This window comes from Hemiscyllium ocellatum, chromosome 4 (assembly GCF_020745735.1).
Source record: "Hemiscyllium ocellatum isolate sHemOce1 chromosome 4, sHemOce1.pat.X.cur, whole genome shotgun sequence".
Classification (NCBI taxonomy): Eukaryota; Metazoa; Chordata; class Chondrichthyes; order Orectolobiformes; family Hemiscylliidae; genus Hemiscyllium; species Hemiscyllium ocellatum.
In genome coordinates, this window is record NC_083404.1 from 70,722,544 (window position 1) to 70,746,688 (window position 24,145).

The window sequence follows — 24,145 nt, forward strand, 5'->3', positions numbered from 1 at the left end:
GATTCTCTCCAGGTAAACAACTAGGAGCCCAATATCCCACCGCCAATCTAAGCTCTTTCTGTCCAATTGGAGGCTGATTTCCTTCTAAGATAAGAGGTAGGTATTACATGAGATGAAAAAGGGTTGGTACAGCTTTTATTCATGGTGCAGAAAGGAGATGTTCCAAGTTCAGAGGGATGCAGGGTTAGTCATCAGAAGTCACATGACACCAGGTTATAGTCCAACAGGTTTATTTGAAATCACAAGCTTTTGAAGCACTTCACCACTTCACCTGATGAAGGAGCAGCACTTCAAAAGGTGGGATTTCAAATAAATCTGTTGAACTATAACCTGGTGACATGTGGCTGCTGACTTTGTCCATCCCAGTCCAACAGCAGCACCTCCACATCAGGGTTAGCAGTGTTGGTGGGTGACAGTGAGTGAAGGAAGCTGCAACAGCTAGAGTGGTACAACACAAGTCTTTATGGGATGAGGCTGCAGTAGCCAAGATAATAATAAATGAAAGCGAAGTATTGGAGAGAAAATAAATGGCATCTACGCTCACATAGAGTAGGACATGGAACTTCTTCCTACATTATGCATTCTTCCAGATGGCTGAGACTGCTTTAACTGGGTGACAACTTTGGACTAGGCTTGCTTGGTCTGATGTTGAGGCCTCCACTCCTGGGGAAAGAGAACATTCTGTCTGCATCAATCCGTTCAGTAGGATCTCCAGCACCCAACCCACACGTCAGAGCACCGATTTTATTTTTCCTTCTTGTCTGCTATATCCAGGCAAATGTCACAAATTGTACATGGCAGCACCAGACTGATGGCGCGTGTCCAGCAATATAACCAGCTTTCAAAGATGGTGCAGACACAAAAGATACGGTGAGTTCTGTGATATCCACTGAGTGGCGAGCTGTTCGAGGAATGGTGCATGATACGATAAGGCAGAAACTGGACAAGAGAGATGTCATGGGGTGGGGGAGGGATTTAGAGATGAATTTAATCAAGGGAACTCGCCAGGCCCCATGGCGATATGGCCTCCAAAACTTGATGCAACGTGGACTTGGCCAAGTGTCAGTCAGCCTGATCATTCTTTTGAAAAATAACAGTTAATTATGCCAGCACAGTTCAAACGCTGGCTCATTATGAATATCATGTAAGTTGATATGGAGAGGAAAGAATAAAAAGGCTGGGTGTGAACTGGCCTCAGGGTTATAAAGAACCACGGGGATAAATGTGGGGGAATAGTTTGGCATTGTGGGTCTGAGGCATTTGATGGCATTAGGAGACATGGGTCAGCATGGATGGGAATGGATATGTGAACAGGGATACAAGAAGGGGGCATATGAGAAGGGAGGTATAGAAATATAGAAGATAGATGCATAAGTAGGCCATTCAGCTCTTTGACCCTGCACCATCATTATCAGGGTTGATCATACAATTTCAGTTTCCCACTCCTTTCTCTCCATACCCTTAATCCCTTTAGCTGCAAGGTCACGTCCAGCTCCCTCTTGAATATAGATTGTGAACTAGCCCCAACAACTTTCTGTGGTAGAGAATTACAAAAGTTCACAATTCAGTGAAGAAATTCTTCCTCATCTCAGTCCTAAATGGCTTACCCCTTACTCTTTGACTGTGCCAGCTTGTTCTGGACTTTCCCAACATGAAGTACATCCTTCCCACATCTAGCCTGTCCAAACCCATCAGAATTTTAGATGCTTCTCTGAGATTCCACCTCCCACCACCACCACCATCTCCACCCACCCCCTCATGCTTCTAATTTCCAGTGAGTACAAGCCCAGATGGTCCAGTCATTCTTCATATGTCAGTCCTGCCGTACGGGAATCAGTCTGGTGAACTTTCACTGGACTCCCTCAATAACAAGAGTATCCTTCCTCAGACAAGGAAACCAAAACTGCACACAATATTCAAGGTGTGTTCTCATCAAGGCCCTCTATAACCGCAGCAAAACATCCTTATTCCTATACTCAAATTCTCTCACTATGAGGCCAGCATACAATTAACATGCCTCACAGCTTGCTGCACTCCATTCCATCCTTCAACGACTATTCCACCAGGACACCAAGGCCTTGTTGCACCACACCTTTACCTAAATTGCCACCATTTAGACAATAATCTGCCTTCCTGTTTGCTACCAAAGTGAATTACTTTACATTTATCCACACCATATTGCATTTGCCTAGTATTTGACCACTCAGCCAGTGTGTCCTAGTCACTGCACAGCCTCTTAGCATCCCCCTCATTGCACACATTGCCTCCCAGTTTAGCATTGCCTGCATGAATGGTGAGGACTGGTTTTGGTTATTTTTCTATTAATCGCCCACAAAGAAACAGTGCACGATGGTCGCCCAGACTCCTTCTGGAGAATCTCATCACCCTAATACAATAACCTGACTTTTTCAGGCCAGGATCTCTATGTTTTGATATAGGAAGCAGGGAAATGTTCCATCTCTTGGCTCACAACCAGGAATTAAAAATCAGGGCCCTAGGTTTACACCATTGTAAACTTGCAAATAGAGTAAAAATAAGATGGATATTATTCCAAAATGTTGTCTTGGTGTCAGACGGGGGAGGCCTGCAACACAGATTGGGTATAAACTCTAGAATAAGACAATAATGCAGCACTTGGAGTACGAGATCTCCTTTATCCCATCAGCTAGATGTAAATGGCACTCAGAAAAGAGGAGCAGGTGTTTCTTCCTATGTCTTAGCCAACTTTTAGCCTGATAAAGATCAAAGCCTTCCCCAAAATTCCAAAGACATTTTCCAATAAAAATTTCTTGCATCTGCTATTTTTTGCTTCTTAAAACTAAAAGTATAACTTATTTTAGAAAGGAAAGAAAGAATTAAAGGAAAAAGATCTCTAAAAATCGATTATAAAGTTTTTTGTACCATGTACTTTAATTAGCAAGTTGTCATCATTTCAAACATATTACCAGAAGCCTTTTCACCAGCTAACATTAGTCAGTGGGAAACTTTCCCAAGATGTCATACTGTCACAAAGCTAGTCCCTTTTTTTCCTAAAAGCTGTTCCTTGGCTCAAGGAGACTCTGTCTTTGACTTTTTTCAGAGGTGTAATAAAGCAGGCCAGGCTGCGATCAGTCTATTTTGGTCCAGAGATGAAAAGGATTTTGAGAGGCATTTTCTTCATATGTAAACAGATGAGACTTCAGGCCAAAGTTGTCATGTTTTAGAAGTTACCTGTATAATGAAAGGGGAGTGGTCAGCTCTCTTGCTGAGCTGCACAGTTTTAGTTCAGTCTGACCTGATGCCAAGTTCAACAGGGAGCTGTGTGGAAACTCTCTCTCTGCCCTTCAACTTCAACCTGTAAGCATGATAGTGGCTTTTAAAGGGTGTTTACTTATTGGGATTGTTGTGTATATTCGGAACAGCATAATTAAGTCTACTTGGATAGATTGAGTTCTGTAGGGGTTCTGTGTTATGTTCTTTGTGTTTCACTATGTAATTTTGTGAATACATTTTTGTCTGTTTTAAAATCTAGTAGTCAACCTAGCTAACTTAATCTGGGTAATTTTCACTGTATACTTACAGAAACAAATTGCAACATTATGGTCTAAGCTGCCTGCTTAAGAATATTTTGAGTTGTCTGGCTTAGTCCATAACAACGCGCACAGTATTTAATTGTTCTATCTAAACAAGACCATGTAATAACAAAGGTCCTACTTTCTTTAAACCTCAAAACAGCGTTGATGTTTTTCAAAGTTCCATTTGTCGTAGTTTCCTTCATGGGTGCAGTTCAGAAGTCATGCCAATTTTAAAAATATGCCTACTTGTAGGTTGAAGATACATTCACAGTCATGCACATACTAGACTTACTATAAGCTTGAGTGCAAAAACATGAATAATCAATGAAATATGCATTAAAGAAACAGTAAAAATTATATCTTCAGGGTACAAGGATAGAGTGGTCCATCAGAGTGAGTTTGAAGAAGGCATGTTAGGCAGCATGTGTATCACTATTCTTCAAACTAGCTTCCTGCGTACTGCAACTGAATACTTGGGCGGTACAGTGGCACAATGGTGATCAACACTGCTGCCTCATAGCACCAGTGATTCAGGTTCACTTCCAGCCTTGGATGTATGTCTGTGTGGAGTTTGCACATTTGCTCTATGTCTGTGTAGATTTCTGCTGGGTGCTCTGGTTTCTCCAATGGTCCAAAGATGTGCAGGTTAAGTTGGACATCATGGCGTTATAGTGGTTAGCACTGCTGCCTCAATGTGCCAAGCTACTGGTTCGGACACAGCCTTGAAATGTTGTTGGTGTGCACTTCGCACCCATGCCTGCATGGGTTTCTGCCAGGTGCTCCAGTTTTCTCTCTCAGTTCACAGATGTGCAGGTTAGGTGAGTTAGCCATCAAAAACATAGGGTTATAGGATAGGGCAAGTTTCAGGGCAGGGGGCTGCTTTTTGGACAGTTGATCTCTTTCCGCACTGTAGCAATTCTACATCATTCTAATTTCTTTTTGCAGATGACTGACAGTACAGAACTGATCTGTAAAAAAGGCTTTTCACAGGAGCTACATGGTGCTTCTAATTTTACTGAGGATTAAAGATCTCCTCAGTGATGTCAAGCGTTGGCATAGAGCTCCTCTGGACCTCAGCCCTTGTTGCAGTGAAAGAATGGCCATGGCTGAGACACTTAGTTCCTTATCAATAATCCCAGCAACTGCAGAAAAGTTCATTAAAATTTGATCAGGACAGGTATTACACTCAATAGTCATAGTATTGCGCTAGTCCCAACCTAGCCCCATTTCACCTGGCTAACCTCTCAGGGAATTCTGGCACCTTGGAATAAAAATTCAACCTCTCAGGCCAATTTTATATAGATTGGGTTTAGCAAACCAGAAAATGCCCCATCCCTGAGCTCCTGTCTTAGGAGTGAAAAACATTATTTTACAGTCTTGGCTCAGAAAATATCATGTGCGTCTGTAATAGTAGTAAACCTCTGTAAAACTACAGAAGACAATGACACTGAATAGTTAAACTGATGTGAATTACAAACAGCATGGATGAATTTCAACATTATTTATTGGTTTGCTTATTCCATTTTCCAATACTTGCTCCAAAGTTAAGGTAGACAAATAGAAGGAATACCCTCCTAATTTACACAACAGCATAATGCTTTTACTTAGATGCTTGTTGATTTCACATTAGCCCGTAATTACAAGGATGCCCTGATGATGTTACTCTTCAAAAGGTACAGAAGTCCTCAAAGACAGGTGAGGGGGGGGGGGCAAACCTGTATCAGAATGTTACTGACTCTCTTATTCGACTTTCCTTTTGTTAATCAATTTCTTCAACTGTTTGGCAACAGCTTTGGGATTTCTGTAGATCATCTGTCTGTCTGTTCCTTTTATTTTGATCCATTTGGCTGTGGGATAACCTTGTAAAATGAACTGCTGCTGAAAATGGGTCACAACCTACAGTAAATGTTAAAAGGAAATACAAAGTTAAACAAAGACTAACCATCACCAACACTGGGAAATCAAAATGAGGAACTGGATTATGAAAGCAATATTTAAGCTAATATGAAACTACAGTTAAGGAAGCCACTTTGCAAACTCATTTATACCATTTTATAAAGTTGTTGCTCCTCCTTCACTGAAATCATGAGACATAATCACACTGTATTTTTTTTTAAGCTGGTAGCACAGCTGTTAAAGTAGCTAGGCCCACAGCAATCCTTATTACTACAGTGTAATGTTAGAGAAATTACACAAGGCTTACTCACTCTTGCATGTGCAAAACACCACCTACTATAAGATAGTCAAAAGGCCATTTAAGTTTTTCCACTCTATGACTCTATTAGCATGTATCAGTTAGTATTGGAGTTGTACTGTTGAAAATTCCATAAGTGACCTGATCAGACATACTTGGAATACTTGCAGCATCCGAAGAAAGCCCTTCTTCAAGAATGAGGCAGTGCTGCCTGGCCTGCTGTGTTTTCACAGCACCACACTTCTCAACTCAGTTGTGGGAGGAAACCGGAGCACCCGGAAGAAACCCTCACAGACATAGGAAGAATGTGCAAACCCACACAGACAATGGCCTGAGCCTGGAATTAAACCTGGGCCCCTGGTGCAGTGAGGTTGCAGTGCTAACCACTGAGCTACCCTAGAGACTTGAGAAGGGGGTTGACAATTAGTAGAAAACCATTTCTTGGAGAGGTTTGATTTTTGAATATTCATTTAAGAAAGAGTTGGATAGAGCTCTCAAGGAGAGTGGAACAAAGGGTTAGGGAGATTAGGCAGGAACAGGATACTGTTGATCAAATTGAATGGTGGTGCAGGCTCGAAGGGCAGAATGGCCTATTCCTGCACCTGCTGTCTATTGTCGTGCTCCATCACAAGTCTGCACCACTCTACAAGACCTGACAGCTTTTCTGATATCCAATTCATTCGGATGTTTTTCTCCACACAGTACATCAGAATATTGAATAATCTCCTCCTGTTTTCATCCAAAGAGGGAAGATTCGGTAGTCCTAAGAGGAGGGATACCGGATCCCCTCAACATCCATTCCCAAGGACCCCTCCAGTTCACACACTATAGCCTCCCAATACACTCGGATCCTGTGACAGGACCAGAAGCAAAGTGTAAGCAAGGGTGGCCACACTGTTTTTATATTTGGGTCATTTCACAGCATATCCTTTCTTGGACTTTGCTAGTCTCTCTGGCGCCATATGGGCCCTATGGAGGATCTTCAATTGCATTGCTTGTGCCCTATTGCTTTTTAAAATCTTCTTTACATTCCCCCATATATCGTCCCACGTTTCTGATGAGATTTCTTCCCCATCTTATGAGTCCAAATCTTATAGAGTCTCTCCATATACTACCAGCAATTCCCTCTTTGCAGATGATATAAGATACTAACACTCTATCAGACTTGTAGGGCTGGGTCAAGAGCGTGGTTTTCTTCTGTATATAGTATCTAACTTGAACATATTGGAAAAGAACCTTATCAGGGATTCCATATTTCTGACCTCACTGGCTAAAAGAAATCATGACCTCTCCCTCAAACAGATTGCCCAGACAGGAGTTTCCTGTACCGTCCCATGCTTTGAAGCCAGAGTCCATTGACCCCGGCTTAAATCCTGGGGCTCCCAGTAATGGGGTAAATGGCAAAATCTTGAGCGAATTGCCCTCAGTCTGCCGCACCATTCTCCATGCTTTCACTGTACTTATAATAATCGGACTTTCACAGTGCTCAGTCACTGATCTCATCCATGAAAAGCAAGATTATGAGGTGACACTTCACCTGCGAGGCCTCCATATCTTATACTGATTTCGAGTTATGGTGCAACCATTCGCCCCCATATGATAGCAGAGCATCTATTTGATATTTCTTCAGATTCGGGAGATCCACCCCACCCATATCCTGCAAAACTGCAACTTGGTAAATTTAATTAAGAGGCACCTATGGCATCAAATAAACGACCCAAGCCATCCCACAAACCTCTGCAGCACCAGTTTGGGTAATAATAATAATGGGAGCAACCAAGAGAGAGCATTCATCTTGATCAAGGTTATATGGCAGCCCCTTCCATCATTGCAAGTCCTGTTTTATCCTCTCAAACAGCTGTACAAAGTTAGCTCTGTACAGCTGCCAGAAGTGAGGAGTAACAAGAAGTCGTGGATTGAGAAAACCTTTGTGCGACCATTTAAAGGAACATTTCATTCCGCCTTCCAACTTGGTTACCTCCACCAATTCCTCCCCCCATTGCATGGGCATCACTTCCGATTTTGTGAAATTTATCCTCTATCCCAAAAAGCTACCCAATAACTTAAACTCTTGTACTAACCGGGGTATGCAGTTTTCCAGGTTGGCTAGAAACAGAAGGACATCATCCGCATAGAGAGTAATTTTGTGTTCCCCAACTCCCATTTTCGGTTTTCTGCTTTCAGGGTCTTTTCGGATAGCCTCCGCTAGTGGTTCAAGTACCAAGGTGAACAGTAGCGGCGATAAGAGACATCCTTGTGGGCTACCCCTCTCCACATCAAAATTACTCAATCCCGTTGGAAATAACCGCTGCCTTACGGTCTTTCTGTAATACTGCCACCCACCTAGTGAAAGCTGCTCCCAGAACAAGGGATCTAGAACAGCAAAGAGGTACAACAATTTCACTCAAAAGCCTTCTCTGCATCTGCAGGGAACACCAAAACCAGAATTGCTCTCTGTTGACATATTTGCACCATATTCAATATCCGCCTAATATTATTTGAGGAGCTGCGGCCCTTGATAAAACCTGTCTGGTCCTCTTTTATAATAATGGGCAGCACCTTCTCCAATCTCAAAGCCAACACCTTTGTTAAGATTTTAAAATACACATTCAGCAATGAGATGGGCCTATACAATGCACAATCTTCAGTGTTTTTCTCTTTTTTTAAGAATGAGGGAGATATTTGCCTGCCTAAGAGAGGTGGAAGACAGTCCTAGCTATATGAATGGTTATACATACTCAGCAGCGGTTCACCCAACATGTGTACAAGCTCCTTATAAAATTCACTTGGGAATCCGTCTGGGCTGGGTGCCTTATCACTCTGGAGCTCCCTTACCACTTCCTGCACCTACTGTACTGCTAGAGGTGCATTTAAAAGGGAGCCCTGATCTGCATTTATACCAGGGAGGTCTAAGTTTTCAAAAAAGAACTCCACTCTCACATTTCCATCACCACATCTCTCTGGTATAACTGTACAAAACTCTCAAAATCTGGCATTGATCTTCCTCAATTCACAAATAACATTGCCAGCTCTCTCTCCGACAGACACAATGCACTGTGGGGCACTTTTCTTCCTAGCTAGGTAAGCCGGGTATCTGCCTGGTTTGCCCCATATTCAAATAACTTTTGCTTTGTAAAGGAGACCCCTATCTCCGTTGCTTGTGTAAACACTGAATCAAGAGCAGCCGAGAGAGCTGTGATCTGCTGCAGTTTAACCATGGATGGTCTGGTGTAGTATGCCAATTCGGCTGCTTCAGCTGAGCCTCGAGCATCCACTGCTGCTCCCCACTCCGTCTCCCTCTTGCTGCTGAATATGAAATAATCGCACTCCTTAAGAATGCTTCGGTGGTCTCCCAGAGCACTGATGGGTTGCTGGCCGTATCCCGATGATGTCCCAAACACCCTGAACTCCCTTGTGACGTACTGAACAAAGTTGTTATCCTTCAACAGAAATGGATCCATGTGCTACTGCTTTAAATCTATTCCACTAACTTTGGTCTTAACATCTAAATATACTGCCGCATGGTCCAAGGTAGTTATACTCTCGATTCTACTCTAATCATATGGTGCACCCCTTGTGCCATTACCTTAAAGATTGCGTCAGCTAAAAACTTGAGAAGGTGGGCCGGGGAACAATAGATATTCAAAACACCATACTCTTCTCAATGCATCAGCGCCTTAAGAATGATGAACCATCCATACTCATCCTTGATTTGCTCTGTCATCTGAAATGGAAGATTTCTCCGTATCAGCATGGCCACCTCTCTACTTTTGGAGTTAAAGGAGGAAAGGAATACCCAATGATATCCCCCCTGCTGTAGCTTCAGATGTTCCCTATCTGTCAAATGTGTTTCTTGCAATATTACAATGTCAACCCTTTCTTTCTTGAGTCTTGACAGCACCATTTTCCTTTTAATGGAGGAGTGGCTTCCCTTTATATTCCAGGTACACCACCTGAACAGATCGCTAGCCATGACAGCACCCTACAGTCCGGAGGCCCCCTACAAGAAAAAGCCCAATCAATGTGCGACGAGTGGAGAGAAAATGAACTTTATCACATCTAAGAACTATTCCTACAAACACTGTCAAAACTATAAAAACTAAAGAACTAATCTTTACTACTAAATTAAACAGTTAAACACAAAAAACACAATTTTCCAGAGATACCTCCCTTACCCATAGGGAGCATTCCCAACTTCACAACCTAACACTTTCCAGTTAAGGCCACAGCCCAGACCCAAGGAAGAAAAACAAACATTATTTACTCTCTTACCAGTTAAAAATGGATGCTCATCCCTCCCCCTCATCATCTCAGCCCCATACATATTTACATCAAAGGAATAACCACTCCTCACCCAGCAAAACAGAACAATAAAATACAGAAGAACCTCGATTATCCAAATATCAATTATCCGAACATCGGATTATCTGAAGGAGATCTCGAGGTCCTGATAGACACATTACCTCAAAGACTTGTTTCCAACACTGATCATGTCTTTTGTTACAGTGATTAATAGTGAACTCGGCTAACTGAAATGCTGCTGACAACAGTCCTGGACTGATGGGATCCCAGGCACTGTCTCCAAATGACTGACCTCCCGCGCACTCTCTCTCCCTCCCCCAACACACTCTCCCTGGAGTTTTACGCAGGCATGTACCCTAGTCCCCAGATCATTTATCCAACATTGACAGGTTCCACCTTTGCAGTGTGTGTGTGTGTGTGTGTGTGCGCGCGCGTGTGTGCTCGTGCGTGCATTATTTGGAGACTCCGCCCCCCCCCCACAAAAGGCGACAGCAGCAGCAGTCGTCATCTTGTTGGTGTCTAGTCCGGCTACCCTGGAGAGAAGTGTTGGGGGAGGGGGGCGGTATTGGACAGGGTTGGAGGATGGGGGGGAAGGGGGCGATGTTGGATGGGTTTGGGGGGAGAGCGGGAGTGGGGAGGATGGGGGGCCGGTGTTGGACAAGGTTGGGGGTAATGCTGGGGGCAGGGCGCGGTGTTGGACAGGGTTGGGCAGCGGTCGGGGGCCAGGGTTGGGGGTGGGTGGGGAGCCGGTATTGGAAAAGGGTTGGGGGGGGGGATGGGGGCTTGCACGTAGTGTGCTGCTGCCTTGTCTCCTGAATGGGGAGCGGACTTAAAACAGAAAACTCTGAGTCCCAGAGGAAAGGCATGAATCAATTAACCGAATAATCAATTATCCGAACCAAATAGTGCCTGCCCATCTCATTCGAGTAATCGAGGTTCCTCTGTAACTAATAACCTCCAAACACATATAACATAAAACCCACTGGATTCTTTACCAACACAACATCAAGCTTATAAAATCAGAGACCCCGAAAGGAAAAAAAAACAAGGAGAAAGAAGATACAATAAAAAGGCATGTTACGCCATTGTCCGTACGACCCTTCTTCTCCGTGTTCCTCTGCCAGAGTTTATCATTGTGGCGAGTCCAAAAATTCTTTTATTTTTTTCCATGGAGTCGCTGTTGTAGACAGTTCTCCCATAGCTGACACATAGCACTGCCGGATACTTCAGGAAAAATTGAATGTTTAAATCTCTTACTTTTTTCTTTACCTCATCAAAGGCCTTCCTGTTCTTAAGTACAGCTCTGGAAAAGTCATGAAAAAGCATTATTTTTGAGCTTTTATACGTCAAAGCCTGTGGGTCCTTTCCCAGTCTTTTTGCTGTTTCAATTATTAAATACTTTTCCTTGTACTGCTGGAGTCACACTAGGACAGGGCAGGGTCGCTGAGCCGGCCCAGACTTGTGCAATGCAATTTGGTAGCCTTGGGGCGCCTCCTAGCAGAGCGCTTTAGGGAACATCTCCGAGATACCCGCACCAATCAACCACACCGCCGTGTGGCCCAACATTTCAACTCCCCCTCCCACTCTGCCGAGGACATGGAGGTCCTGAGCCTCCTTCACCGCCGCTCCCTCACCACCAGACGCCTGGATGAAGAACGCCTCATCTTCCACCTCGGAACACTTCAACCTCAGGGTATCAATGTGGACTTCAACAGCTTCCTCATTTCCCCTTCCCCCACCTCATCCTAGTTTCAAACTTCCAGTTCAGCACTGTCCCCATGACTTGTCCGGACTTGTCCGACCTGTCTATCTTCTTTTCCACCTATCCACTCCACCTTCTCCTCCCTGACCTATCACCTTCATCTCCTCCCCCACTCACCTATTGTACTCTGTGCTACTCTCTCCCCACCCCACCCTCCTCTAGCTCATCTCTCCATGCTTCCAGCTCACTGCCTTTATTCCTGATGAAGGGCTTTTGCCCGAAATGTCGATTTCGCTTCTCGTTGGATGCTGCCTGAACTGCTGTGCTCTTCCAGCCCCACTGATCCAGAATCTGGTTTCAGCATCTGCAGTCATTGTTTTTACCTTGCCCCACACTCACCCAGCCTGATTCGATTTCCAGGCCCAGCAGCTCCGGAATCTATCCCTCAAGGAATTCAGCGAGGTTTTCTTCTTATTCCGCTCAGGTAAGCCCAGAATTCGCAAGTTTTTTTCTCTGACCTTGTCTACCTGTTCCTGCAGGGCCCTAACCTGGCCTTCCAGGGTTAGGACCCACCCCTCGGAGCTTTCCATCATGGCATCCTTTGTTCCACAGCTCCAACACGCTGATCCAAGGTCTGGATCTACTGTTCATGCTTTGCCAGTATGGAAGTGATTGGTTCCAGTACTCCCTCAACCTTTTCACGGAGTCATGCTGTTCCCTTGGACGCAAGGGCGCCGCCCACAGGAGTCGAGTAACAGCTGCAGGTGTGCCCAACATAGTAGGGGTGTGCCCTGCTTGCTGCCCTCCCCAGGCCCTTTTCCCTCAGATGTCTTCACATTAACTCCAAACCTTCTAAATTAAAATTTAAAGGGGCTCTAGATATTCTGTCAGTTTTTGGCTACCAACTTTCCCCAGGAGTGACTAGCGGAAGTGGAGATAGGAGCCCACTTTGCCCAGGGTATGGCACACAGCGTAACACAGCAGACTGCTCAGACTGCCTCCATCTTGAATCTCACTTAAACCTCTTTTAACCTCACCTTTTTTTTTTAACTCTGCTGTTTGTACTAAGCATTACTATCTCTTCTTGAATTTAGTAATTAATAAGTTCACTCAAGAAAGCCTGGATAAAGTTGGTTCCTTTTTAGACATTTGGAAGAAAATGGACTGGTTAGTGTCAGGCAGCATGATTTTGAATTGAGAAGGTCATGTCTCACGAACCTGACTGAATTTTTTGAAGAGGTGACAAAAATAATTGATGAGGGAAGGACTGTGGATGTAGTTTATCTGGACTTTAGTAAGGCATTTGATAAAGTCACACATGGTAATATTGATGGGATTCAGGGTGGCTGGCTAGATGGATGCTAAACCGGCTTGGTCATAGAAGATAGAGGGTAGCGGTGGAAGAATGTTTTTTAGAATGGAGATCAATAACTAGTGGTGCTCCATGGGGAACAGTCTTAGGTCCCCTGTTGATTGCAGCATATATAAATGATCTGGAAGAAAACATGGGTAGTTTGATTAGTAAGCTTGCAGATGACATGAAGATTGGTGGAGTTGCTGATAGTGCCAATGATTATGACATGATACAACAGGATATGGATGGATTAGTGACTTGGACACAGAAGTGGCGTTTGGAGTTTAATCCAGACAAATGCAAGATGATGCATTTTAGAGGACCAAATTTAGATGTGAATTGTACTGTATTTGGCAGAACCCTTAGGAACATTAACAAACAAAAGGATCTGGGTGTGCAGGTTCACAGTTCCCTAAAAGTGGCAACACAGGTGGGCAAGGTGATTAAGGAAGCATTTGCAATGCTTGCCTTTACTGGCCAGGGCATGGACTAAAAAAGTTGGAAACCATGTTGCAGTCAAATACAATCCATATTTGGCTGCTTTTGGAGTACAGTGTGCAGTTTTGGTCACTACATTACCAGAAGGTCGTGGAAGCTTTGGACAGAGCGCACAGAAGGTTCACCAGGATGTTGCCTGGTCTCTAGGACATTGGCTATGAGGAAAGGTTAAAAAGACTAGTATTCTTCTCACTGGAAAAATGGCGGCTGAGAGGAGACCTGGTAAAAGTCTACAAAATTATGCGAGGCATAGATTCAATGGATAGTCAGAGATGAAAAAGTTTTAATTACAAGGGGGCACAGGTTCAAGATAAGAGGGGGAAAGTTTAAGGGAGATGCATGAGGCATGTTTTTCACGTAGAAAATGACAGGAGCCTGGAATACACTGCCAGAACAGATGATGGGTGCAGGCACAATGGCGACATTTAAGAGGCATTTGAATAGTTACATGAATAGAACATAGAAAAATACAGCGCAGTACAGGCCCTTTGGCCCTTGATGTTGCGCTGACCAAAGCCTACCTAACCTACACTAGCCCAATAACCTCCATATGCTTATCCAATGCCCGCTTAAATGACCATAAAGAGGGAGAGTCCACCACTGCTACTGGCAGGACATTCCATGAACTCACAACTTGCTGTTTGAAATTTACAGTGTTCATAATCATAATTTTGAAATATACTAGAGGTCAAAATTTTGGGAGACTTATAATAAATTAGGGAGGGTATAGAGAGATATGAACCGAGTTAAGGGCAGAAGGTTTTTTTTCATTTAGTAAGAGCATGACGATTGTCACAGGTTTGGAGGGTCAAAGCGCCTGTTCCTGTGCCATACTTCTCTTTTATTCTTTATGCTATGAAAACATCAGCTCATTTGGATCCACAATGAAGGGATCCTTCTAAGATTAACCTTGTTGGCATCAAGGCAGGTAAATGGCTCTCAAACACTCTGAGATTCATTGAGATCTGGTTATAACAGTGCAGTTCACAGAGGGCACACATTACTGCCACTGTGCACCAGGACTGAATGTTGTAGGTAATTATGTGGGTTGCTACAAAAGTAGACTGCTTTGTACTGCATAGGATTGAGCTTTTTGAGCTTCGTTGGAGCTACACAAAAGATAAGTGCGGAGTATTCCATCACACTCCTGACTTCTGTGATATATTTGACTTCATGACTGCTTGAGATTTCAAAGATAACTTTCTTCTGCCTTCAATGCTCAATCTACCACCAGGATGTTTATTTTCCTCTTTTGGGTCCTCTGTAATACTTGACACACTATATAACCTTAAATATGTCAGCATTTGAAAATACAGTACTCCATATGTGTGATGGTTCTAACAATTACTGTGCACTGCAGAAAACAATACAAGAATTAGTTTCTTATCTGAAAGGCATTATTTTGAATGCCTTTAACCTCTAACCTCTTCATTCATTGCAATCTATCTCATCTCTTTCTAAGCTATTATCCCTCCTTTCAGTGTTTTGAATTCCTTCAAAGCTGTGGCCAGAGAGGAATTAAAAAGTTGTGTCATAGCCCTTGCAATTTTCTGATCCTGCATAGGAATTTTTCACTTAGTTTATAAGTTCTCATCATTCTGTAGCCTTTAACTCACTTGCATTTTAGATCTCAAAACTTGGGTAGACTTCAGAGCCATTCATCCTAATATTTAGTTCCTTCTACAATCTTTAAGCTTTTGAAACCAAGATCAGGATCACTTCTCGATTGCCTAGTCTTCTCCCCTATCCTTTGAACTTTGACATGCTCCACTCTGGCCCTTTAACATTAATTTAGTTTTGAGAACTCAGTAAGTATCCAGTTATGAGATTTTCTATACATAACACATCCCAAAGGCATTTAATTACAGGTCTAAACGGAGTATCAAAACCTATTATTCTTATGCTTTAATGTTTGATAAATCATAGTTTTCTATTTTATTCTCTGAATATAACTTGCTGTTTGAAATTTACAGTGTTCATAATCATAATTTTGAAATATACTAGAGGTCAAAATTTTGGGAGGCTTATAATAAATTAGGCAGAATGATAGGGCCAGTCTGCTTTTGATCTCCATCTGAATGAAGACGTCAAGCTATGATCCAGCTTTTCAGGCTTTTCCTGGACAGAGGCTGGTTTTCAGAAATGTATTCTCATTCTCAACATTACATACATTTCAAAGTGAAAACAAACATGATCAACTAAGTCAGAGCATAAAAGCAAAGAAGTGACACTGCACCTCTATTGGTCATATCACCCTGAGTTCAGAGATATACAAGAATGTTCTTGGAAGCTAGTTTTCTATCAAAAAGGCCATCAATAAACACAGAAATAGACCAGATGAAAAGGGTAGCCAAGGGCACCTGCATGGACCCCAGCTCTTCATCAGGTCCATCTTCCGCAGCTACACTGGCACTATTCTGCACCTTTTTCTCTGCTACATCGGCACCACCGCAGCAGGTTCACCTCTCCATCTTGACCAACTCAACACAGACATCTACTTCACACCCATCAACTCCAGCTACCTGGACTATACCTCATACCACACTGCCCCTTACTCAAAATTTCTTCGCCTCCGCCACATCTGCTGCCAGGATGACAAATTCCACCACAGGGCACACCAGATGGTCTCCTTATGCAAGGACCGCAATTTCCCTTCTCACATGGTCAACAATGTCCTCCAGGGCATCTCCTCCACTTCCTGCACCTCTGCCCTTGAACCCCATTCCTCCAATCGCAACAAGGACTGAATGGTCCTCAACTTCCATCCCACCAACTCCAAATAGAACGCAATATCCTCCACCATTTCCACCACTTACAAACAGACTCCAACACCACAAAAAATATTTCCCTTCCATCCCTATATGCATTCCACAGAGACCATTCCCTCCACGACTCCTCTTACCCAAAAAAAAGTTTTGTGTGCCAATTGGTAAGGTCAAAAGTGCTTTTTGTTCATGTTTCATTTGTTTATTTTTTTCCTAGTAGTCTATTTGTGAATTTTGAATAGTGTGAATGGAGGTTAGGGTAGTTGAATGTTCGTTCTACAGTATGTGAGAGGTAAGAGTCACCTCTAGTGTCGTTTCCTGACTTCATTTGTGGGAAGTGCAACCAACTCCAGCTCCTCGAGAACCATGTTAGGGAACTGGATGTGGATGAACTTCAGATCATTCAGGGGGCGGAGGGGTTATGCACAGGAGTTGCAGGAAGGTAGTTAAGAAGGTAGATGGGTTACCGTCAGGGAACTGGCAGGCAGTGCAGGGATCTCCTGTGGTGGTTCTCCTCAACAACTAAGTACATCGTTTTGGATACTATTAGGGAGGATGACTTACCAGGGGTAAGCAATGGGACACAGATCTCTGGTGCAGAGTCTGTCTCTGTTGCTCAGAAGGGAAGGGGGAAGAGGAGCAGAGCTTTGGTCATTGGGGACTCCATAGTTAGGGGGACAGATAGGAGGTTTTATGGGAATGAGAGAGATTCACGATTGGTTCGTTACCTCCCAGGTGCAAAGGTTCATGATGTCTCTGATCGTGTTTTTGGGATCCTTGAGGGGGAAGGGGAGCAGCACCAAGTCGTGGTTCATAGAGGCATCAATGACAGAGATAGGAAGAGAGGTGGGGGTCTAAGGCAGAAATTCAAGGAGCTAGTGTGGAAGCTTAGAACTAGATCAAACAGAGTTGTTATCGCTGGTTTGTTGTCCGTGCTGGTGAAGTAAGGAACAGGGAGAGGGTGGAGCTGAACACATAGCTGCAGGGATTGGCAGGAAGGAGGGTTTTGGATTCTTGGATAATTGGAGCTCTTTCTGGGGAAGGTGGGACCTCTACAAACAGGATGGTCTTCACCAAAACTGGGGGGTACCAATATTCTGGGGGTGGGGGTGGAATTTGCTAATGCACTTTGGGGGGTTTAAACTAATGCAGCAGGAGGATGGGAATCTAAATTGTATTTCCAATGTACAGGAGTTGAGGGTAGTGAGGTCAGGGATAGGTTTACAAGGTCGCAAGAGGACACCAGCAATCAGGATTTTGGTTTGAAATGTGTGTACATCATTGCCAGGAGAATCCGGAATAAGGTGGGTGAACTTGCAGCATGGGTTGATACCTGGGATTTCGATGTTGTGGCCATTTCAGAGACATGGGTAGAGGAGGGACAGGAATGGTTGTTGCACAATGTTAATGTTCCAGCAAGAACAGAGAAGATGGTAAAAGAGGCAGGCATTGTTAATCAAGGATAGTATTACAGCAGCTGAGATAATGTTTGAGAACTCATCCACTGAGGTAGTTTGGGCTCAGGTTAGAAACAGGAAAGGAGAGGTCACCCTGTGTGGTTTTGAAATTAAGTTGATGACATTTTAACACATGTTTTATAAGAACCGTATATTGTTATAGAGTGTCATTAAGTGTTCACTTTTAGAGTTAAGGAATAAATTGACATTTTTTTTAAATAGTGGAAGAATATGAGAGTTCTCGGTCACTCATATTTTAACAAATTACAAGGCATGTGTATGTGTTTGTGTATGTGTTTGGTTTAATTAGCAGAAAGGTTCATTGGCGTGTCATAACAGTTGGGGGGGGCTTGGGTCCATGGTTTGGACAGGTTTAGACAGATCCAGTCTGAGATTTGGACAGATTTGAACAGATTTAGGGTACGAAAGAGCCAGCAGATTTAAACACTTGCCGATTAGTGTCCTCGATCATTAAATAAATCTTAGGTGAGATAATTTGTTTAATTTCAGTTACTTGTTGGTGGTTAAATTAAAAGGGGAGAAATGGCTCTTAAATTTGCTAAAGAGGCTCTGGGATTTGAAGATTTGGGGCTGCACGGTGGCACAGTGGTTAGCACTGCTGCCTCACAGCGCCAGAGACCCGGGTTCATTTCCTGACTCAGGCGACCTACTGTGTGGAGTTTGCACGTTCTCCCTATGTCTGCATGGGTTTCCTCCGGGTGCTCCAGTTTCCTCCCACAGTCCAAAGATGTGCGGGTCAGGTGAATTGGCCATGCTAAATTGCCCATAGTGTTAGGTAAGGGGTAAATGTAGGGGTATGGGTGGGTCGCACTTCAGCGGGTCGGTGTGGACTTGTTGGGCCGAAGGGCCTGTTTCCACACTGTAAGTAATCTAATGATTCGCAAATTTGCCAAGAAAGTTTAAAAAGACAGAAAAAGGCCATAATTTTAGAATTAGCAAAGAGATTAGAATTGGGTTTAACCAGGGACAAAAGCAAAGCTGAAATTGTAAGGGAGTTAGTCAAGCACTTAGGTGTGTCAGAAAAACATGCAAGCACAGTAGAATAAGAAAAACCTAAATTACAATTGAGGAAAATGGGGGTCAGAAAATAAAGAAAGGGACCAAACAGCCATGAGAGAAAAGGGACAGAGAGAAAAGGAGAGAAAGAGAGCAAAAAGGAGAGAGACAAAAAGACACGAGAAGAGAGAGAGAGAGAGAGAGAGAGAGAGAGCAAGCAGAAAGAAAGGGAGAGAAGGTTCTTAGCCGAGCAAAGAGAGAGTGAAGAGAAAGAGAATTTGAACTTCAGAAGTTGTGAATTAGTTAGGCCCATCAAGGTAACAGGAAGGAGATGAAGAGAGAAGGTAGTGAAAAAAAACAAATATGTTAAAACATTGCCACATTTTTATGAGAAAGATGTCAAAGCCTTCTTTATTTCATTTGAAAAATTGGCTAGGCAGATGGAGTGGCCAGAGAACTTGTGGGTAATGTTGATTCAGACTCAGCTGGTAGGCAGAGCTAGTGAGGTATTTGCAGTGCTGTTGGATGAAGGGTCAAGAAATTATGCAGATATCAAACAGGCTATTTTGACCACTTATGAATTGGCACCAGAAGTATATAGACAGCGGATCAGAAACATAAGGGAGAAACCAGGTCGGACTTATGTTGAGTTCGAAAGAATTACAACATAGTAAATTTTGATAGATAGATGCTAGATAAGACCTAGAAGGCTCATAAAGAGATTATTCTGCTGGAGGAGTTTAAAAACTCACTTCCAGAAATGATAAGAATTCATGTGGATGAACAGAAAGTTTAAGAAGTGAGAACAGCAGCAGAGATTGCAGATGAGTATGCAATTGGGGGAATAAAGCAAAATTTAGCTTCCAGCAATAATTTCATCCAATGAGGGATAGAAATTGGGAGATGGAAGATCCTAAAGTACAAACCAAAGAGTAGAGCACACTGGTAATAGTCTACCACAGGTTAAAAAAGGCCAAGAGGGTGAAAAGCCTCAGGTGTGTCCACTGTGGTAAAGTGGGACACGTAAAGTCATAGTGCTGGTCGTTAAAGAAAAGATGTGGGAAAAGAGGCTAAGCCAGTGGCATTAGTGAAGCAGTAAATGAAACAGCAAGAAAAGTTCAGGAGCTGCAGGAGAGTGCACAGCCTAGGCAGGTGCTGGGTATGAGTTAATGCTTGATCTCTATAAACGCTTCGCCTCAAAGTTTACTCAGAAAGAACGGGGGAGTGCAGTCTATGTAAACTACAGCAATTGAACTTCCCTCATCCAAACACTTAATCACATTTCCAAAAAATTCTAACAAATTTGTTAGGTATGGCCTCCCTCTGATAAAGCGATGCTGACAATACTTAATTAACCCATGCCTTTCCAAGTGGTATTATTTTGCTTCTTCAGAATTTTCTTCACCAGTTTCCCTAACACTGTCGTGAGACTCGGTCTGTAATTTCCTGGTTCATCACAATGGAATCACATTTGCCATCCTCCACTCCTCTGGCACTTCCCCTGTAGCCAGAGAGGAATTAACAAATTGGATCAGAGCCCCAACAATTTTCTGCCTTACCTCCCACAGCAGCCTGGGACACAGTTCTTCGAAGCCAGCTGATTTGAGAATTTACTCAGGGTTGTTAGGATATGGAATGCACTACCTAGGGAAGTAGTACGAGTAGATTCCTTAGGTGGTGTCAATAGGGAAAATTTACATAATCGATTGGCTTTAGTTCTGCATATCAGAAAGGCTACACTCTCAAATCATGCCAAACCCTTGCCATCCAATAAATTTGTTTTGCAGAATGCACTTTATTGTCATTTTTTTGGACAGAAACAGCAGATAATTTAAAAACAGCAAGATTCAACAAACATCAAATTGATAAAATCCCAGATGATTTGATATTTGGTGATAGCTAAGGGGTAAATGTTGACCAGAGTATTAGGACAGCTGCCTTCCCGATACCTGACAACTAAAATGGCTGACATTCATTTCTAAAGGAAACATAGATCGGTAAATATGACAAGCTACAAGATTGTAATACAATGTGGTAGCTGGACGAGCTGAGTAAGATGCAAAATTGCATGTTCGCTAACCTTCTACAGAGCCCTCGCTAGACCACACTTGGAATATTGTGTTCAGTTCTGGTCATTTCATTACAGGAAAGACGTGGAAGCTTTAGAGAGGGTGCAGAGGAGATTTACCAGGATGCTGCCTGGACAGGAGGGCATGTCTTATGAAGAAAGGTTGAGGGAGTTAGGGCTTTTCTCAATGGAGCAATGAGGATGAAAGGTGACTTGACACAGGTGGACAAGATGTTGAGAGGCATAGATAAAGTGGACAGCCACAGACATTTTCCCATTGTGGAAATGTCTATCACTCGGGGGCATAATTGTAAGGTAATTGAAGGAAGGTTTTTAGAAAGATGTCAGAGGTAGGTTCTTTAGAGTGTGGTGGGTGCGTGGAATGGACACTTGGATAGGCAAATGGAAGATAGTACAATGAAGGGTCTGTACGTTAGTCTGATCTTACAGCAGGGTAAAAGACTGGCACAACATTGAAGGTTGAGGGGCCTGTTCTGTCCTGTACTGTTCTATGATGCTTGCTGTCATATACAGGTGACTGAGAGAGTCAATTGGTCTCTCTAGAGTTAAGGACTCTTATCTCTGGCAGATGACAGTTAACTCTGGGGTCTTTGTCTAACTGTCCCGTCCTTTTATACTCTTGATGACAAAAATTTCTTACAATAGGATTAGTCCTATGTTGTGAAAGCCATCATATTTAAATTTAATAGGTTTATGATATCTAGGTGTTTGGTTCAAATTGATTGGTTAAATTCAAAACCTGCTGTCTTGATTAAAAAAACTGCTGGTTGGCTTGCTAACTGCACAGCCTTTCAATACAAATGTTTCACTTCAGGTGCTCCCTGTTCCTGCAAACTTAAAGCTGCTCACGGACATCTATTTTAACTCTAAGCACCAAAGAAAAGCACCATCTTTTAAAGAAACCATCCCTTTGCCCACCCCCACGTCCCTACCGGCTTTTTACAATTTTACAAACACCAAAATCTAACTTCCTTTCTCCCAATCCACAATTACTCTACTCACGGCATAACACCAAGACAGGATCTTTTTTGTGTCCACAGTCTGATATTGTCAGTGGTGGCCGGAAGGGTAGCCATAAAGTTTAAAACCAGAGCAGACTCTCTTGTGGCGCATGACCATATCCTCTTTACAAAGCCCTAGCAGGGTTTGTGGTCCATTACTATATTTACTTCCATAAAAGTATCGATGGAACTTCCTCACTGAAGATGACCGCCAAACCTTCCTTTTCCAGGCATATCTTTGTTTGGCATTTGCCAAAGTCTGGGAAGCATATGCTGTTGGGTGTTCATCTCCGTTGAGCTACTGGTGAGCCAACACTACCCAATAGCATATGGGGAGGCATCGCATGTCAGCACCACATCTCATATGTGATCGTAATGTGCCAAGACCTTAGATGACATTAACTGCTTTTTCACTTCCTTAAAGGCTACATCTCAGCTATGGGACCAATTCCAAGACCTTTCTCAATAGCTAGTGTAAGGGTGCCAGGATGGATGCTTGGTTACGTATGAATTTTCTGTAATAATTCACTAACCCAAGGGAAGACCTAAGCTCCAGTTCAGACATGAGAGCTGGGGCACCTTTGATCGCACTCACTTTGTCTTCCAACAGATGTAACCTGGTCTTGTCAACTCTGTAGCCCACTTGAAGTGCCTAGAACACACATTTGTCACTTCTAAGGCAGACACCCACTTTGGAGAAATACTTAAGCACCATGTCCAAGTTCTCTCAATGCATTGATTAGCCTTCCCACTTATTAGCATGTCATCCAGATAAGTGGTGAACTGGGGTAGAGCTTGTAAAATATTCTCAATCATCTACTGAGAAATGGTACAGGCTGATGATAACCCAAAAGGAAGTGTATTATATATTAGTACAAACTCTTCTGGGTATTAATTGTAGCGTACTTCTGGGAATCCTCAACTATTCGAAACTGCAAGTTTGCTTGGCTCATATCCAGCTTTATGAAGGGCAGCCAGTTTTGCGTACAAGTCCTCTATGGAGAGCTGCAAAACACAGTTTATAACGTGTTTGAAATCCACAAAAAGGCAAACCAACTTGTTGGCTTCACAGTTGATATGACTGGTGCTGTCCATTCTGCAAACTATTACATTTGATGTTTCCATCACTTTACAGCTTCCTGATTTCTGCCTCTACTTTTAACTGTGTGGCAAACAGCATTAGGCAGACTTTGTAGAATAGTATTACTGGTTCTTGGTCAACATGTAAGGTAATCTTAGTCCCTTTCATAGTCCTTATTTTATGGGACTCAGTCAGGCAGCCATTTTTAAATTGAACCTTTCTCAACCAATTTCACTCTAAGATTGCACGGTGGCACAGTGGTTAGCACTGCTGCCTCACAGCGCCTGAGACCCGGGTTCAATTCCCGACTCAGTCGACTGACTGTGTGGAGTTTGCACGTTCTCCCCGTGTCTGCGTGGGTTTCCTCCGGGTGCTCCGGTTTCCTCCCACAGTCCAAAGATGTGCGGGTCAGGTGAATTGGCCATGCTAAATTTCCCGTAGTGTTAGGTAAGGGGTAAATGTAGGGGTATGGGTGGGTTGCGCTTCGGCGGGTCGGTGTGGACTTGTTGGGCCGAAGGGCCTGTTTCCACACTGTAAGTAATCTAATCTAATCTAATTGGGCCTGAGCATTTACTACAATCAGTGGTAATTGAACCAGCTGCTTCTCATAAGAAACTGGAACTGAAGTTGTCCCCTTAACCTGCAGTAGTTCCCCGGTATAGATTCACAGGCTGGCCGAAGTCTTGCGCACACTTAAGGATTAGAGAATGAATCTTGGTAAAGACTGGTTCTGCAATCACTGATACAATATCAACCTCTATTAGAACTGGGTGACCAAATAAACAGATGTTTATTTTGAATGGTTTGATTTGGATATTGCTAAGTAATCTTAACTGTTTCAAACCAGTTGGAGGTGGACTTTCCAGCATGTGCACTCTCCTGGGTACCAGCCTATGAGTTCTTTTGCTCAGTTTAAGTTTGGTGGGACTCTTTTGCTGTTTCAAGTCCACTAACTGCCAGCAACAGATCCTGCCTGCACAGATCCTTGAGAAAAGATTAATCATTTGGCCAAGGCTTCAGTTCGTTTTGGGTTTGGCGTGGGCCGGCCTAAAGTCCCTCTGTTCAGGATATGTCCTGAGTAAAGCTATGTAATTGCCTTCACTCAAGTAGTGATCAGTCAGTCTGGTGTCC

General features: G+C 43.3%; 1 protein-coding gene across 2 annotated transcripts in view; it reads right to left on the minus strand.

The window, feature by feature from the left end:
* Nucleotides 1–5,062: 5,062 nt before the first annotated feature.
* si:dkey-122a22.2 (uncharacterized) overlaps nt 5,063–24,145 on the minus strand; it is a 191,881-nt gene continuing 172,798 nt past the window's right edge. The window contains exon 11 of one of the 2 annotated variants that reach the window (XM_060824317.1): nt 5,063–5,450. In XM_060824317.1, coding sequence (XP_060680300.1) covers nt 5,295–5,450 — 156 coding nt within the window. In that variant the 3' untranslated portion in view covers nt 5,063–5,294. The remainder of the gene's footprint in view (nt 5,451–24,145) is intronic. The other variant, XM_060824318.1, reaches the window with a different exon arrangement.